This window comes from Lycorma delicatula, chromosome 2 (assembly GCF_047948215.1).
Source record: "Lycorma delicatula isolate Av1 chromosome 2, ASM4794821v1, whole genome shotgun sequence".
NCBI lineage: Eukaryota > Metazoa > Arthropoda > Insecta > Hemiptera > Fulgoridae > Lycorma > Lycorma delicatula.
In genome coordinates this window covers 51,304,080-51,323,982 of record NC_134456.1, presented here as the reverse complement: position 1 = coordinate 51,323,982, position 19,903 = coordinate 51,304,080, and the positions used below count along the sequence as shown (strand labels likewise).

General features: G+C 32.2%; 2 protein-coding genes across 10 annotated transcripts in view; one reads left to right on the top strand and one right to left on the bottom strand.

Annotated features, from left to right (window-relative positions):
- Gbeta76C (guanine nucleotide-binding protein subunit beta-2) overlaps nucleotides 1-8,578 on the top strand; it is a 31,073-nt gene extending 22,495 nt beyond the window's left edge. The window contains exons 5-8 of the mRNA XM_075357847.1: nucleotides 188-353; nucleotides 1,584-1,785; nucleotides 3,934-4,150; nucleotides 8,222-8,578. Of these exons, the coding sequence (XP_075213962.1) occupies nucleotides 188-353; nucleotides 1,584-1,785; nucleotides 3,934-4,150; nucleotides 8,222-8,328 (692 nt within the window). The 3' untranslated portion in view covers nucleotides 8,329-8,578. The remainder of the gene's footprint in view (nucleotides 1-187; nucleotides 354-1,583; nucleotides 1,786-3,933; nucleotides 4,151-8,221) is intronic.
- An 8,598-nt stretch (nucleotides 8,579-17,176) lies between these two features.
- The window catches only part of per (period circadian regulator), a 178,878-nt gene continuing 176,151 nt past the window's right edge, over nucleotides 17,177-19,903 (bottom strand). For 5 of the 9 annotated variants that reach the window (XM_075355260.1, XM_075355262.1, XM_075355263.1 and 2 more), the window contains one exon: nucleotides 17,177-18,051. In XM_075355260.1, the coding sequence (XP_075211375.1) occupies nucleotides 18,030-18,051 (22 nt within the window). In that variant the 3' untranslated portion in view covers nucleotides 17,177-18,029. The remainder of the gene's footprint in view (nucleotides 18,052-19,903) is intronic. The other 4 variants (XM_075355269.1, XM_075355267.1, XM_075355266.1 and 1 more) reach the window with 2 other exon arrangements.

Below are 19,903 nucleotides of genomic sequence, written 5' to 3'. Positions count from 1 at the left end.
AAATTTTCTTCTAAATCTAACTATGATCTAGTTCATTTTAAGCCAATTATCTTGTGGAATAGAAGTAAAATTTTAATTATTTTAAAAAATAAAAAAGAAAGTAAAAAATATAAAGAGCATGACCAAGCTTTGAAATTTGTAATCAACTTAATTATAGAGCATTTAGAAATGATTTTTACATTTACAGCTTGCGGGGGAATGGACAACATGTGTACAGTGTATGATGTTAACAACAGGGATGCAACTGGATCTGCTAAAATGGTGCGAGAATTACTCGGCTACGAAGGTTTCTTATCTTCTTGTCGATTTATTGATGATAAAACTCTCATTACTGGTTCTGGTGATATGAAAATGTTTGTAATTTTATTATGAATTTATCTACATGCATTTTTATTTTATTTTTGACGACTAAAATTAAATCTTACAAGTAGTTAAAGGGATTAGATTTATTTAGTAATCTAAAAGTGACTGCTCTGGATTTACAGTAATAAATTAATCATTATAAAAATCTATTAACTTTACCCAGAATGGTTATTTATGGTGAACTGAACAAGATTAAAAATATGAGCTAATGTTAATTTTTTAAGTTATGTTCAAAAGTTTGATATGGTTGTGGGTTTGTAATTCAATTAGAGGTCCTTATTTTGTATTATTTTCACTGCTGAGTATAAATTACAATAAAATGTTGAGCTGTGTTTTATTTAGAGTGATCAATAAAGAGATAACAAAGTAGTTCTATAGTAAGTTTGAAAAAGGACTGTTAAGTTTGTGTGTTAGTCCCTCAAACAAATGTTAAAATTCTAAAATATCAACATCTGATGTGCTTAATGTGGATTTCCATGGTTTTTAAATAAGGCATCCTACAACCTAGTTACCATCTAAGTTTAAACTGATAAAATTTAGTAGAATATAAGATAGACTTATATGGAGTGATTCAAATCTTACTCTGATTTTGACATTTTATCTAATTACTTTAATTTTGCAGCATTCTAGTAGTTTATCTATGCGTTAGTAGTAGATATTCCCATTAAAAGAAAGTTTGAGAAGGTAAATCCTATAAGCAAGTTTGTGAAATATCTCTCTTGTGATTTCAGAACATTTAAATTTATTTCATCAAAGTTATGGCAATTATTATAGCAAGAACCATCTACTGTTATCGTTTAATAAAATCAATTAACTACAAGCATGACTACAATTGTAACTGTATTTACAATGCTAACCATGTGCTAACACTGTATTTGTTAATAATGTGACAAACTATGGTAAATTGGTCTTACAAATTGTTGCTTAGAATTGCACATGACACTTTAACTTTGACCCTCTGAGACTTCATGGTAATATATTAGAATTAGTGGTTATTTAGATCTGGCAGTTTTGGCAATAGCCATGTGTAAACTGATTGAGGTTTGGATTGATGAAAGGCTTACAAGATGGTAGTATTAGTACCTAGAATAAGTTTTATGTACAACACTGGGTTGTATAAGTCTTAGACCTGATACGTACAGTTTTTTTGACCTATTTAATTTGTTTAGTTTATTATTATTAATAATAAAATTTCTTTTATTATTATTAATTTTTTGTAGATGCGTTTGGGATTTAGAAGCAAATAAAAAAACACAGGAATTTAATGCACATTGTGGAGATGTTGTGAGTATGTCATTAGCACCAGATAAGAATACATATGTGACTGGCAGTGTTGATAAAACATGCAAACTTTGGGATGTAAGAGATGGTACATGCAAACAAACATTCTTTGGCCATGAAGCAGATGTCAATTCAGTATGTGTAAGTATATTTTTTGTTTTATGAAATTTAAAATTATAGAATTAAAAACATCATGTAGTCTCAAAACAGATTTTTTTCTTTCACAAACTGTGAATTCTGTAAATTATTTCATTTTAGAAAGGGCCAATATTACTTAATTACCTTTTTCTATGAATTGATATAATACTCACCTAAATGAGTAAACAAATTCTCAATATCCTATTACACATATAATAATACAACTAATTCATTAACAAAGAATAAGGGACCAACAGTACTTTATCAGAAATTAGAAATGACTGAAAAACTTAAAATATATAACATCCAGAAAATACAATCTGTATAACTATATCTAGCAAAAAGTATGTTCTGTATATCTAACAAAAGTTATTGATAAAATAATATCATGTAAAGAAAATACTAAAGGAAATGAAGAAGGGTTAAAAAGAAAACTAAAATATAGTAATTCAAATATATTTTGCATTTATAAATAAGGTATTTATTTATAGGAGAATATAGATATTCATCAGCTGAATGAGATCCATTACCTAGTAAATTTTTTATTTTACAGAAACATGTTTTGAAGTAATTTATTGGAAACGTTTTACAATAAAATTTTATTCAGTTTTTCAAAAGTTTATATTTTTAGATAATGCTTGTTGTGGTTGTCATGAACAAAATCATAGTAATATTTGTTTGAATAAGTTTTAAATTGCATTATTCAATAGTAACATTTTATTGATTTAGCTGTCATTTGTGGTAGATTGACTTAACCCTGTTAAATTATTATTTAAATTTTTTTTGGTTAAATTGTTGTGATAAAGATTGAAATAATTACTAGTTTCTTGTTTTATGTGAATACTGCTCTTATCCCCTGTATTTTGGTTCTTAGTAAGGCAAATGATTTTGCTTATATTGTTCTTTAATTTATGTACAATAATACTTTTGTTAGAATATTTATTTATTCATAGAAAAACCTGATTATAAGAGCTACATTATTTCATTTTCAATAAATTTCCTTGAATAACAGAAACTTTGAAAATTAGAGTTATCCATTATCTGCCTGACAAATGAGAGGCTGAGGCACTCCAAGGACATAGCCATATGAGATTTAGGCTCTGGTACAGGCATCTCAGTCACATAGTGTATCTTATTTTTTATATTAGTAGAGGAGAAGTTATTAAAAAAAAAAAAGATTTTTTTCATATGATACATTTAATTGTCTACAGGAGTTCACATGAAATAGGAGTGTGCTTGTGTCCTTGTTATTTATTGTGTTGAATGATAACGGTTACAAAAGAAAAAATGATGACAGAAGTATTGACAGATGAGAGGTGGTGCTGAACAAAAGGGTTACAATAGAATTTCAAAGGACCAAATATGAAAATTCATACAATTTAAAACAAGTTTGTCTGAAACATGCTTTTAAAATATCAATTTGCCACTCTCATTGTTGAAAAATTGTTTTCTGTAAATTTCTCCCTTTTTTATATTTTATCAAAACTTAATAAGATCAAAAATTAAAAATCACATTAGCCCTGTTTGCCCAACACATATTTTTGAAATTTGAGTAGGATTCTACCTCTATCTTGCAATGGAAATTGGCTTTACCAGTTTCTTGCTTACATTGCATTCTATAACATTTTGGATAAACTTAACTACAATTCAAATTTTTCAAAGTTGTTTAAAACAGTTATATGTTAAACTAGAGATGGTTCAAAAATTCCTCATGATCTCAGCTCTATCTCTCAATCATAATCCAATTTGCAAATTGCAGATTATGTTGGTCATTAGTGTAAATGACTCCTCTTTGAAATCATATACATATTTATGAAGTGTGGGATACAGCAAGTAATTTAATTGAATTGCGTAGTTATGTGACTATAGCTGCAATAGACGTACACAGACTTAACATGATTATAAAGTTTTAGAATATTGCCTCTGGAAACAATAAGATATGTTTACAATTATATTTTAAACTACCAACAACTTTAGTTATAATGCTACTTTCACCACAATTTTTAAGTAAATTTGAAGAACATTATCAAATATACTTGAGTTAAACCATTTATAGAGATGTATTAATTAGAAAATATATAAATAAATAATGTAAAGCTATATTTGGAAAGAAATTCAGGTAATAGTTTATAAATTTTTACATTGTTGTAGTATCACCCCAGTGGTTATGCGTTTGCGACTGGTTCAGAAGATAAAACAGCTCGATTATATGATATGAGATCAGATCAGCAGATTGGTTTATATACACCACCTAACAAAACTTCTGGTTTCACTTCTTGCGGTTTATCTTTATCTGGCCGTTTCATACTCTGTGGCAGTGATGATTCATCAGTTCATATTTGGGATACTATGAAAAATCAACATAATGGTAAATATAATATTTTTATGCAGACTGCATTACATTATGGTAAAAAATTAATGAAGCTATGGAAAAATCTTCTGATTTACTTTTATATCTGTATCAATTATTGCAGATTTGTAACATATTAGTAGAAACTCAATAATTAAATGGATATAAAAACTGTAAGGTAATAGGAGATTTTTATTTTAAGTATGGCTTCCTATATTACATAACCATTTATTTCATTAAACTTGGCTGGAAGAAAAATTATAGAATTTTTTTTTAATATCAGACTATTTATTTATTTCTAATCCCCTCTGAAAGTGAGGTTGGTGAATGTAACATGTTTCATGATAGAATTGGTTACAAAAATTTGTTTCAAAAAATTTTATATAATTTGCTCAATCTTTCTTGAGGCAGTGAGATGTAAAGTATTTGAGGTACAAGTGAGACTAGTCAGCATCGCTTTCTCTAAGAGTAATGATATTTATTATTCAGCCAGTCCTTATGATAAATAGAGTGAAACTGTCATTGTAGAGTTGGATATCTCCTGAAACTGTATATTGTGTATGAAACAAAGCAACTGGAATTCATTTTACTTATTTTTCCATAATAATCCTGATTCAAGATACTTGTACTCTTGAGAATGATATGCCATTCTTTGGAGTAACTTAGATCTCTTGTGAGGTGGCCTATTGGTTATGGTATTGTTATGGTATTGGTTATGGCTATTGTTTGGTTATGGTATTTAACATACATATTAGGATAAGGTAGCAAAAATAAGAATAAGAAAAATTGATGAGAGAGCATGGTGATAACTATCACCATAGCTTAGTTACTAAGCTATATGTGGACTAGTGTTGTGTTGTTTACCTTAATTTACCATAAAGATAAGATAAAATTTCCTTGTATTTTTTTGTTAATTTCATTTTACCAATCTCTGAATGAATATTTTTCCATTCTTAATTTTAAGGACTCCAAATTCTGAAAATCTAACATTAAACTAAGTTAAGAAGTACTGTAGATACAGCCAGTTGAGTTCAACATTCTGTTTAATGAAATGTTTTATTTCAAATGACAGAAAAAAGGTTTATATATATATATATATATATATATATATATATATCAATATCAAATTGATATTGTCAAACTGGAGTGGTGTAGAAGGTGCTAATGCTTGTCTTCCTATGCAGGATGTAGAAAGTTCAATGACTAGCTGGACTAGTTATATCGCAAAGACTACTTATTACTGTCTTTTGGATACCAATCTGTTGTTGGGTTCTGATTAACAATTTACTCTTGTCTGGTGTTTCAAACGGGGTTCAAACTTGTGCATTCATTACACAAAGAATGAAGATACCCAATGTCACTTAAATTAAGGAAGCTACAAATCAGGTGCCTTCCAAAACATGATAAAATAAATATACTCTTACATCTAAAAAAATAACATCATGAAATAAATTAATAAATAATAATGATAATAATAATAACCGCAACCGAGCTGGTTGCGGTTGTGCTTCTCAGTTTTGCTGTTTGCAGTGGGGGTGGGAGACATGACCATGATCTGTTTGCCGACGCTGGGCGAAGTGCGGACAGGGAGTGCCCATCCCTCTTCACGGTTGTGGAACCGGGTTGAGGGTGGCCTGCTGTGAGCTTGTTCTACCAAAGTCTTGTGCCATCCAGTGTGAGTCAGTCACTTCGGCCTTTGCCAGGGATTGTCCCATGAGTAAGGGTATTGGAGCCCTTACTGCTACGTGTGAGCCCTGGAATGTTGGTATCGTGGGTCAGGCAGTCACTCGGATTAAATTTGTGAGAGGCGGCTGACTGGGGGACCCAGGCAGGATCATTGATCCGGGGCACACCAAACCGTTTCTCTGTCCACACCTTGTGACATATTGACTGAGGACTTATAGGATTATGGAAACAACAGCTTCCACAACTTTCGTGGCAGAGAGTCCACATTTGACTCATCGGGTTGGTCTAGTGGTGAACGCGTCTTCCCACACCAGCTGATTTGGAAGTCGAGAGTTCCAGCGTTCAAGTCCTATTAAAGTTAGTTATTTTTACATGGATTTGAATACTAAATTGTGGATACCGGTGTTCTTTGGTGGTTGGGTTTCAATTAACCACATGTTTCAGGAATGGTCGAACTGAGACTGTACAAGACTACACTTCATTTACACTAATACATATCATCCTCATTCATCCTCTGAAGTATTATCTGAACGGTAATTACCGGAGGCTAAACAGGAAAAAGAAAGTTCTCCAACCAAAGCCCACCGGGTTGGTCTAGTGGTGAATGCGTCTTCCCACATCAGCTGATTTGGAAGTCGAGAGTTCCAGCGTTCAAGTCCTAGTAAAGTCAGTTATTTTTACATGGATTTGAATACTAAATCGTGGATACCGGTGTTCTTTGGTGGTTGGGTTACTAACCACACATCTCAGCATTGGTCGAATTGAGACTGTACAAGACTACACTTCATTTACGCTCATACATATCATCCCCATTCACCTTCTGGAGTATTATCTGAACAGTAATTACTGGAGGCTAAACAGGAAAAAGAAGAAAGAGTGTCAACGTAAAAACCCTCGTTCTGGAGAACCTCTTTCTTCGATAGCAATCATTTAGGAATAGCAGTCCAAAGTGGTATAAAATGAAAGTAGACCTGCCAAAGCAACAGCATCTAAGTTCATTGAAAAATGAACCTACATATACTTCTAAGGCACCGCAAAGTGCAAAGCAAATGAACCTGAAACAAAAGTTCAGATTGAACAAATCCCAACTCCGGGACCCGCGAAAATAGAAATATCTATTTTAGAAAAGGAAGATTAAGGGAAAGGTAAAATGGAGCCTCCGAAATCAGAGGGCGAGACGTTTGGCCGCCCCACGTGCTCTCACAGTGAGCACATCCAATAAAAGATAAACCTACTTCTTGTGCTTGACTAGTTTGAAATTTCTTATTAGTTCTAATATCTTGCCAATAATAGAAAATAATAAAGCAAAAGTATTGCTATTGGTAAAAGAATGTCTGGCAACTGGATTTAATGTTTCTGAATTCTTTGAGATTCTTCAGTTAAAAATACCCTCTTATATACTGGAGGATGTTGATCACTAACTCTCATGCATTTTTTTCAGCTTACCATTAAAAAGTGTTTTAAAAAACTGAAATATAATATAATTTAAAAAAATTTTAAGCTCTGAAAATGGTGTTTTTATTCAAATAACCCAAATATTTGTCATTTAATATAGTTTTTAACTACATTTTATTTTACCTTTAAGTTGAATGAGAAATGTTTTATAATTTTTTACCGTTTTAAACAATCATAACATCTTAAATTATTTTCTTTACAAGAAAATAAATAACTGAGAAGATAAGAAAGATTGCAAGGATAAAAATAGTTTTCAATCTTTATTTATGGGATGAGTCAAATTTTAATATTCATGCAATTGATCAAAAATTTCAGCAACATCAAAGCCAACTTTTTTTAAATTATTATTACTTGTATATTTACAGTTAACAAACCAACCGTACATATTCTAGAGGAAAAATGAAATAAAGAGTAAAGAAAATGTAAAAAATAAAAACTTAAAATAATATGCAATCACAACTATTACATTTGATTATGTAATTTCTACGAAGAATGTTTTGAAAGTACACAGAGTTGAAACTTTATAAACTTAATACTAATTATACTTTTATTATAAATTATTTTCAGTGCAATCTCAGTAGTCTACCAATACAGCATAGCAGGGATGCCTGGAGTACATAAAACACTAAGCTACTGGGTCTTGAAGGATTTTGGAAAATGAATGAGTAATTCAGCAAAAAATGTAGGCCTAATTAATATTAAATTGAAATTTTATTAAGAAAACAGATTATTAAAAGATTTTTAAATATCTTAAACTTAAGTTTAGAATTCATAAAAAAAGAAGTCTCTTTTATTCTGAAATGACAGAGCTGGTGTAAGAATGTGTTGGTAGGTTATATTAGAGTGGATGACTGGAAATGTGGTGGATTAATGAATGGTGGTACTACAGAGATTTAACTGTACTATGTAACATACATGATGATTTTCAATCTTTGTTTTTTCTTTCAGGAACGCTTGCTGGTCATGAAAACAGAGTAACATCTCTGTCAGTATCTGCTAATGGAATAGCAGTAGCTACTTGCTCTTGGGATCAAAATGTTAGAGTATGGGGTTAAAATTGTCTACAGGTGAATAAATATTTTACACGAATGAAAATAAATTAAAACATGGAATGTATTATAGTTTATTTTATCTTATGTAAATATTTTTATTACAAAAGATTTAATGATGTATTCTATAAAACATAGATAAAAATATTATTTATTAATGTAACATAAAATTAAATGTATCAAAATAAAATTAATTCAATCTCTTATACATACTGATTATAATATATTTCTAACTGCAGCTTTTATTTTATTTACTAAGAAAAAGAGTATTTTGTTGATAATGTAAGTAAAAATAAAACTTTCAGTTTAATATTTGTTCATATTTGGCATTACTTATACTATTTTCAAAAATTAAATTTTCTTCTCTTCTCTAACCTAATTCTTCTGGAATTTTCTCATAATAGATGTATCTATAATAACTCTTTGGGTGTACTATGGTTTTTCACAATTGTCCAATTCATTATTAAATAAATAATTCAAAATAAATTAACTTCTTTAGATTAATATTAAATCAAAATAATTTTCAAGTTTACAAATTAATGGCTTTTTTATTAATTTATTCTTATAATAATATAATGATCATTACTATAAGTTTAGTCTTACATGTTAAAAAAAAAAAAATACGTTAGGAAAAATTGTTTTTAGTTTATATCTATACATATTTGTAAGGAAAAACTAGTACTGCATTAATTTATATAACAATAAATAAAAACAAATCTTTAAAAGCAATGTATGGAATTTCATTTTTACATACAAGTACTTTTTCCTTCATCCTTTACTACATAGGCTACACACTCTTGAGCTCACTATTAGATTCTAAGCAGTACTTTTCTAATTATAATTATAATTTTTTAACTTTAATTTCAAAATTATGGCAGAAGTTAAATAAAATAGAATGGATCAAGTAGGGAGGAATAAATCTAACACTAACTACAGTTCCATCACCACACTAAAATTACTCGTACTAATGAACCTGTTACTATCATTAATCTTGTGAATTTTTTGTGCATAAGGGTTGTAAATTTTTAAGAGATATAGTTCTAATAATAAAATATTTTTAAAACTGATAGCAAGCAGTCTAGAAAAATGCTGATAAAGTAACATTGATAAACATCATTTTTGTTTCCTAAAATTTGATACATTATTATAATCTGTTTTTTGATGCTGAAAACGAATATGAACTCAGAAATCTATCAACCACCATTTTAAAATTTTAATTAAAGGATTTTTTTCATTTTTCAACGTATAGTTAGCATTTTAAGCTCCTATATTGTATTTTGTTAGCTCATTTTTTACTGTTTAACTTTGTTAATAAAATTTATAAGCTATAAATAAACAATACTAGACAAATAATTAAATCATATTATAGTCACATATTATGACATCATATCTAATACTGAAGAGTGAGCTTTCATGAGCTTTCACAAAATTAATCATGTCTGTGCAGGTCAAAACATGTAGCTGATAACACAGCTGTGTTGTCTGTATTAAGCACTGGATTTAGGAATGAATTAATTTTGTTCAGTCTTATTGCTGTCTTCAGTTTGTTAACAGTTCAGAGTCATAATGCCTCAAAATTGTATAAATGATTAGGATGCCTTTTGTTATGAATGTGGTGAGTTTACCATAAAATCAAATAGAAAAAACATTACACCTTTAATTAAAAAAGCACATAATTTGTACTTTCAGTGTAAAATTGGTGATCAGGATAAGACGTCGGCTCCTCATATAGTATGCACTAATTGTTCTTTGTATTTAAGAGGATAGCTGAAAGGTACACGGAAGGCTTTGCCACATGGTGTACCTATGGTTTGACGTGAACCAAAGGATCATGCAGTCGACTGTTACTTTTGCTTAACAAGTGTGTCTGTAATTTCTAAAAAATCTAACATACTGAAAAATATCCTTCATTGCAATCTGCAATCAAGCCTGTACCTTACAGTGAAATTATTCCAGTTCCTGAGCCACCTGTGAATGTATGTTTCGAAAGTAGCGATGAAGAATCAGGCAGTACTGAAGAAGATATTGATTTTGATTTTGAATTATCTTCCAATAAACCACATCTTATATCACAAGGTGAATTAAATGACTTGTTAGGGATTTAAATTTATCAAAAAATCAAGCTGAACTGTTAGGCTCAAAACTGCAATGTTGGAATTTACTTCAAAAAACTACAAAAATTTTGGGCTTTCGAAGCCGACAAAAAGAACTTTCTCAGTACTTTATTGACGAAAATAATTTGGTTTATTGGATAAATATTGATGAGCTTATGTTGCACTTAGGACAAGTTCATAAACCTGAGGACTGGCGCCTTTTCGTAGATTCATCCAAGTATAGTTTAAAAGTAGTTATATTACACAACGGTAACAAATATCCTTCGATACCAGACGCTAATTGTATTAATTTGAAAGATACATATGATGTGATGAAAGATACATATGTGTTCTTGAAAAATAAATTATAAAAAACATAGCTGGAACGTATGTGGTGATTCAAAAGTTATAGCTATTTTGTTAGGCATGCAGTTAGGCTATACTAAGTACGTGTGCTTTCTTTGTGAATGGGACAACCAAGCTAGGGATAAACATTATGTTACCCAAGAGTGGAAGAAATGAGACAACTTAACTCAAAATGGGAAAAATATTATTCATGAGCCCTTAGTTGATCCCAAAATATATTTTTACTCCTCTCCATATCAAGCTAGGACTAATGAAAAATTTTGTAAAAGCAATAAAGAAGGATAGTCCTGGATTTTTGTACATCAGGCAGAAATCTTCTAAAGTAAGTGAAGGAAAAATTGAAGAAGGAATATCTGTTGGTCCTCAAATAAGAGGGTTGGTAAAAAATGATGATTAACTCAATGTTAAATAATATATAAATTGCAGCTTGAGCTTCATTTAAAAAAGTTTGCAAAAATTTTCTCGGCTAAAAAAAGTCCAACAATTACCATGATACTGCTGATCACTTGTTACTTCATATAGAGCTATGGGATGTAATATGTCTTTGAAAATACATTTCCTCCACTCACATTTGGATTTTTTCCTGGACGACCGGGGAGATGTAAGTGACAAACACAGTGAATGTTTCCACCAAGACATTTTGATAATGGAAAGCCGCTAAAAAGGGAAATGGAATACTAACATTCTAGCTGATTATTGTTGGACATAATTTGGGATGTGCCTGAAGCTATTTATAAAAGAAAAGCATCAGCAAAATCATTTTAAAACAGGTATAGCCACCAAAATTATAAATTTTACAGATTTTAACTATATTTTTGCTTAATTTTTTTTGAAGCGTAAATTATTTAAAATTAAGGGTGATAGAAAAATTGTATTTACAGATCTGTAATGTACACAAAAAAGCAATTCAAGAAATGGCATCACACTTAGAGAAACATTAAAAGATTTTTTTTTGTCTATCAGTGTAACTAATGATGATGAGGCTTCTTGTTATTTCACTGAACAAATGGAAACAAAACCTTTGTTATATCAAAGAATATGGAATCAAAGAGTTCATACAAAAATTTTGGTATTATAAGAATGAAGTGCTTACTTGCACCTTGTTCTTAGACTTCTAAAAGGCATGTGAGAAGTATTGACGGAAGAAAATTATTGGAATACACAAAAGGCTGTGGAATGCAAGATAAATTGATAAACCATTGTTGGTTCAAAATGAAACTTGGCATTGCAAAAGAATCTTTTTATGAAAACAATCAAGCAAACTGTCACAAGCTCATGTTAGGCTTTTTTAATATGCTTGGTCTTTTTAATTCTTTTTTATTTTAATCTGTTAAAACAAGTTTATTAGAAAATTATGTGAAAAACATTACCAACTAGACAATGATCTGATTAAGATTATGGAACAATCTTCGATGATTTTTTTTTTCACTACCACTCAGGGTTGTTTGGAATGAAAATTGTATATGCATAGATACACATTATGTCTAGTAACGTAAGAATACTGACAATGGCCAATGATGAGTGCCTTGTTTAGTAGTATATTCCCTTGCTGTCTGGTTGATTGTATCTACGCCTCCTTTAGTCATATTATAGTACAATATTACATCATGCTTTCTTTTATTGTCTTCTAAACTTTCTTGTCACTATGTCGAGTAGATAGTATGAGAAGCACAAAATTTCTTGGTTTGTTTTTGGCTATATATAATGCTAATATCACTGAAGCACTATTGGAGAAGATTTTGAGAAGATGCGGTAAACGCAAACACACTTCCTCTCTATCTCTGGTAGTGTTAAATTCATCCGTAATGTGTTTACGATTTGAATGCAATGTGCCAACTGCTGTTGGTCCCTAGTTTTTATTCACCAAATCTATTGAAGTGTAATATCTATCCGTTGTGACATTATGCTCTGTATTTTTAATCGGTAAAAGCAATCATTTTACATGGATCTTTACCTGGATTATAATAATTTGGAAAAGTGTTATTTACGGTTTCAAAAACTTCATGTAATGCTGAAAATTTATCATTCTCCCTTCGCTCCTCTCTTGTTTTGTCATCAAATCTTATGATTTCAAGCAGATTGTAAAACATAGTCCTATTCATACTAGAAATATATAATGCACATCTAGTTTTTTTGACCATAAACATCAATGAAGTTTTCATTGAATTTTCCAATAAGAATTAAGTATCCAATAAATGCAAGAAGCTCGTTCTTGTTTGTTGGGTCTCAACTCTTCTGCAGGCTTTTGCATTTCTACTTTTGTAAGAATGCTATCAGTAAGAAAAATAAAAAGTAAGCTGGTTATACTATTTATATTTTTCTTGGAAGGCGCAAGCCAGGCATACCTCGAATGATGTTCTATTGCGTTCTTCGTCCAGTTGGTGAAGGTTGGCGTCAAATCCTTCTGTTACCGCTCTCGACTCCCCCAAAATATACCTTGGGAGTATCATAGAATGTGGAACGAGCTGTAGATCTCAGAACTGGTAAAATTTTTCCATTCCAGCCTATCACAGTGGAGGAAACTCTGGAGAAAGTGATGAAGATTAGTATGGAGCCTATGACTTCATGGCAAGCGATAATGAGGCGATGCAGACTATTGCTGGTTCTGCTACAGAGGATGTACATGTAGAACGTATTCCTCCTAGATCTGCCTCGGACTGCAGGAAAGGGGCCAAATGGCTGAAGTCAAGACAGTCTTCTATGGAAGAGGAGGATATTCCTTTGGAATTAGAGGAATTAGTCCGGAGATTTGCTAAATATTTTAAAAAGAATATGGAATAGAGACCAGGCTGATTGGTAGCGGTGGTGATGAGGATCCATAGATCGCCAATTTCTTCCACGCAGCCTACGTGAGTAAAGATGTGGCACTGACTTGGCGCAGGTCCTGGTTGAAAAGATTAGGATCAATAGTGGTGGTAATATAGGGCCGCTACAGACAGAAGTTTATGGTCAGGACACGGCTGTGTATGTACGGAGATTATTGGAGTGTGAAGGAAGGAGGACCGAATGCAGGTACCACCTTATTGAGTCTATGGGTTGACTTCCTCCCGCATGGATTGGCAGCGAGCCGGCACCCCAGACACATAAGACGGAGACAATAATGGTCAACTCGGGGTCGTCGAATGCGGACCTGCTCAAGATGGTTAGGTTTGAGATGATGGTACCAGAGGCAACTCAAATTTTGCTCATCAGGAAGGCTGATAAACAAATGGAAATCAGGGTGAAAACACACCAAACAGGTGTGGCTATTTGTCAGCTTCCGGCGCCATACGCCACTGCTATTGCACAGAAGGGCAGGATGCTGTTTGGCTTAGTTTGACACATGGGAGGTTTTGCAAAGGTGAAACAGAGCTGGAGCTTGTTTCAACTGCGGGGGAGAAGGGCATTGGGCGGCTGATTGCACGTTGAAGCCTAAGTGCTTAACATGTAATACAGAGGGGCATCATGCCCTAAAGAGGTGAAAAAAAAGAAATTAACAAAGTCCTCGTTAAGTAGAGCAGCAGACTGAGCTGCGGGAGGACCGGACAGTCCTCGGCTCAATAATAAGAACTATACAACTCAACATGAACCATTCTAGGCTGGCATGGGATATGCTGACTGTTTACGTATTAGGGGCAGGTTTGGACATACCACTCATGCGCTATCTCTCTGCCGACTCACGATCCTCATTGAGGCAATGGTTTTGTGAGAGTGAAGGTAGGTGGAGTGTATTATTATTATTCATGTTACCTCTCGCCCAACATTCAGATAGAAATCTACAAGGAAATCCTGATAAACATCTCTAGGGACCTCCTTATAAATTGGCCAGCGCTTTTAACTGGTGATTTTAATGTTTGGGTGACGGCCTGGGGCTTGCCAAGGACGAACATACGTGGTAGACTAGTTGTGAATGTGGTCATAGCACTTGATATGGTCTTCCTTAATGAAGGAGAAGTTTATACCTACAGGAGAGGCACATCAGGGTCCATTGTGGACTTACATTTGCAGCGCCAGAGGTGGCTGTAAAGATTACAGACTGGCGAGTCTCCAAGGAGAATATCGGCAGTGATCACCAACTGGTTCTGATGACAATCTCAGATAACAGCCAGGACAGAGGTGTTTTGCTCATGTTCATGGGCTGAAGTGTTAAGGATTTTGACCCGAGTACTTTAGCTGAGGTCCTCGAATTTCATGGTATACATGATGCAAACACGGTGGAGGAAAAGGCTCATCGCTTTGCAGGCTGTTTCAAAGAGATCTGCGTGGGTTTACCACAGAAATACAGCACCCCCCGACTTATTGGTGGACTCCGGACATTTCCAGGAAACGTATAGAATGCTGTAGGGCCAGGGGGCTGATGATTCTGGCGTATCTGCACTCTCTGAGATCTATATACATGACACACTATAGGGAGTACAGGAAGGAGCTTCACTCATTTGTTAGTCTAAATAAAGAGCCTGAAAGCAATTCATTTTGGAGGTGGAAGATAATCCGTGGGGATAAAGGATCTTAGTTCGACTGTAACCCGAGACCCAAATGAAGTGCGGCATATTATAAAGAGGCTATTACCTCACAGAGAAGAGTTAGAGTGGATGACAGGGAAGAGAAGGAACCTCCGCCTCCCTTTGCCAATGAGGAGTTCATGGCGGCAACATCGAGAATTTCAGTGGATAAGGTGCCAGGACCGAACTGACTCCTGAATATTGTGGTAAAGATAGCGACTCAGGCTGAACAGGATATTTACCTGGAAGCGTACAATACTTGCCTCACTGAAGGAGTTTTTCCAAACAGTTGTTTGGAAAACTCCTTCCAAACAGAACCTTGTTTTTCCAAATAGCAGCCAGCACTAGCCGCTGTTTTTCCACCTGTTTTCTAAAAATTTCTAAGTTGGGGAGGGATCTGGCACTTTCCTTCTCATACTGGCCACTGGCCATGATTGACTCATTGGCCAAGATATTGGAGCGAATGATACAACAGCACATATTGAGTTCTGTGAAGGTGGCGGGTGGACTCTCTGTGAGGTAATTTGACTTTTGTGGGGGTAGGTCTGCTTTGGATGCTGTGGCGGGTGTGTATGAGATGGCAAGGAGGTCTATGAGAGGTGTTGGAGGCAGGATAGGTGTCCTGGTGACGTTTGATGTGAGAAATGCATTTCTCACACCGCAATAATACATTCCTTGGTGGCTTTTAATGTCCCGGACTATTTGGTAAGAATGATATGGTCCTATCTCACTGGGCATAAGCTAATATGTCAGGTACAGTGCGGACTAGTAGAACGATCTAGATAGAAGAGTGCCACAGGGGTCGGTCCTTGGACCAACCCTCTGGAATGTTGTTTACGATAGGTTTTTCAGGTTACACTGCCTCATGGAGTAGGCTTATTTGGATATACAGATGATTTTACTGTGCTGATTGACGCTAATACTCGGCAGGAGGTTTTAGTAAAATTTGTGACTCCTTCTCAGTGATCAGTGCCTGGAAGGCCGGTGTCGGGCTGGAGCCTGCATCAGAAAAAACTGAGGCAGTGGTTACTGCTGCAAAAAGAAGGCCCGTACCGACTTTTGAGTGTGAAGGTAGGAAGATAGTCACGAGGCAGCAATTAAGTATCTTGGGATATTGATTGATTCCAGACTTTGGCTTGGAGTCCATGATTAATACTAATTTAAAAATATATATATATCTAAATGTCATGATAAGGACATGATACACACTACTTATATATACATACTACCGTGAATTGTATTTTAATATGTTTTTAAATCTGTACCAAACTATAAGTGAACCCTTAAAATAATTAATTTCTTCTATTTTACTTTTATTTTATTGCATAAGATTAATGTCATAGTATTCTGACCATTTAAAAATTTTATTTGAAAAAAATATTTTTAAAATGTGTCAAGGACACATATTTACATATTATTTACACATATAAAGATAATGTACCCATGTTTTTAACATACTAGAACTAGATACTGAAATCCATCCGAGTCCACATCGGAATACTATGGAATTATTAAATGATGTTATATAGAACACAGCCTAGCAATACTAAATATGCTGGTGTGCCCTGGCAGTCCAACATGCAAACTCCCAGATAAATCACAAATGTGTAATTGTTTGAACTACCTCATTTAGATTCGGTATAAGTCTCATCTCGATATATAATTTAATGGTGGAAGATTCCATGGAGGAAAAATATACTAATATATGGTATCAATGCAGTAAATGGTTTGTGTCCAAGCCCAAAAAATACATGTTAATCTCAAAACAACTGCACAAACCACAAACATGGAATGCTCATAATAGTTAAGAAGTTTGTTTCTGTAAAAAAGATTACAGAGTAAGAAAGCAATAATAATAAATAATGTAGACACACCAAAAAATTAATTTGATATAAATTTTATTAACTTTATAAAAGATAAAACAATTTGTTATTTTAATTAATTAATACTTCTAAACATATAGGCATTTATTTTTTGTGCATTAAAGTATAATTTGTGTTTTATTACTAATAAATTTCTTATAAGAATTAACAAGATTTATTATTATAATTTTGGTTTTTTGTAACATTATTTTACTGACTGACTACAATCACAATAAAAAAAAAAAAATCGTTATTCATACAACATATTATCACTATTTTATTTATTAAAAATTAATAAGGCTATACAGTTCATATAACTGTAATAATAACAATCACAATAATTTATTCTATTTAAAATACTGGTAACAACATATATATTTATATTATACCTTCATACTCATCTTTTATCTTTGTATAAATAAATTACAAAAAAAAAGCAAACATACTTATAAAATCACTTATACTTATATAAAATCATCAATTTTAGGAAAAATGTTTAGATACTAAACAAATACGTTTAAAACACGGATGGAAGTGGAAACAAAATATATACACAATATCTTACACTTAATTATCTTTTTAAAAGAATTAAAAAAATGTTACCTCTAGCATTAAATAAGTCTATTCTAGTATGAAACAAATTATAACTAGGAAAAACATAATGAAAAAGTAAATAAAAATATACATTAAAAAATAAACTAAAGAAAATAATACAACATGAGAAATAATCCTTAATTCTAAAAACAAATTAAAATAAGTACTGTCAAACAACAATATATACATAGTACAATGTCAAATATAAATAAATATATATTTTTTATTACACTGAAATATTATTAAAGCATCTATAACTTGTTTCTATTTTTATCCACTTGAATCCATACAGTAGAAAGGGTCAATTAAATTTAGGTAGTCTGGACTGATAATCTGTAAACAAAGTTAAACAGAATTGTTCATTAAATTCTTATCCTTAAATACATTTTATTTATTTTTTTAGTTAAAGGAGTAAATGTTTAATTATAAACAGTAGGGCATGCAGGTGTTAAGTTGTATATCCAGCAAAGAACAGGTACGGGAATACAAAAAATGATATAGCATTGTATCAATAGACATAGCATACGTCTATATAGAAATACTTATCTATATAGAAATATATAATAGAAATACCATACGTCTGGGATTAGCCTGGACAGTCCTGGTTTTTTAGTGCTGTTTGGGGTTACAAAAATGTCTGGAGCTTGAGAAGTTTATGGCTGGTGAGGATTTTTTTTAATTTTAGACCTATATGTTTGACATCACATTTTTAAACATTCTCTTACAGCCATGCATCTCTCAGTCAACTTTGGAGCAAGGACTGATGTCAATTTTGACAGAGGCGTAGCTGCTGGTCTCGCCACAACTTTTACTTAGTCATTTGGCAATACAGCAGGGGCAATGTGTTTATGTTGTTTTCATGTGTGAAGTAACTCACCTACATGTTTTTGATCATTTTATCTCTATTTGTTTTTTGTCTCATCATTTAGTAATGGAAAAAGAAAGTGTGTGTTTAATATTAACTTGCAACAGAAATACAAATTTTTAAAATTGTGTAATGACAGTTACAATGAACGTGTTTATTACATACTATGTACTGGAGAATTTTCTGTTGCACATAAAGGAAAGGGTGATATTAAAGACCATGTAAAAACAGCTAAACATAGGAGTACTATTAATGCTACTGCTTCAACAAACATAAGAGGTTTTTTCAAAGCCAAACATGGGAATAGCAATAACAGTGATTGGAGTGTGCTGCTAAAGAAGCTACATTTTCATACCACACTCTAGACATGAACTCAATTTCAAAACATCAGACTGCACATCTAAAGTGGTTAAAAAGTTATATGACCCAATATTTTTATCTGCTAGAACCAAAACCGAGGCAAATTATTGTTAATGTTATTTTGTCATTTATATTTGATAATGTGATGCATTCTCTGGAAAACATTAATTATGTAACAGTAATGATGGATAGCTCAAGCAGAAGTGAAGTAAAACTTGTTCCGAGTGTTGTAAGATATTTCAGTCTGGAGAGGGAGTTCAAGTTAAACTTTTAAATTTTGATGAAGCGTCACGTGAAACTGCTTAAATTTTGACTCAGTATCTTTTGCAGTGCATGAAAAAATACAAACTTGAAGAAAAGTTGGTTTGTTATACTGCTGATAACACTAACAGTAATTTTGGTGGTGTGAAGAGAAAGGGGAATGAAAATGTGTTCAGAAAACACTCTACACTCTATTCAAAGTGATTTAGATAGACCTATTTTAGGAATTGGTTGTTCAAGTCACATTGTACACAACAGCATGTAATTCTCTATCCTTGGACATAGAAGTTATTGTTATAAAGATTTATAAATATTTTTACATATATAAAAAGTAATGAAACTTAAAAGAGTTCTATGAATTTGTGGAAACAGTTTACAAAAAAGTATTATCTCATAGCAGCACAAGGTTCCTTAGTTTCTTATCTGCAGTAGAAAGAATTGTTTCTATTTTTGATGGCCTAAAATCATACTTCTTATCTAGTGACAAATGCCCAAAATTATTATTTGATTCTTTTGAAAATCTAGAAAGTGAACTGTTTTTGAAATTTTTATATGGTACTCTATAGTTATTTAATAATGTATTTCTGAAATTGGAAGCTAATTCAGTAACAGAAGCATTTCAGACATATTCTGAATTAATTTGTCAACTTCAGGAAAGAAAAACCCACAAATTTATACCATCTTTTGCCAAAGAATTGC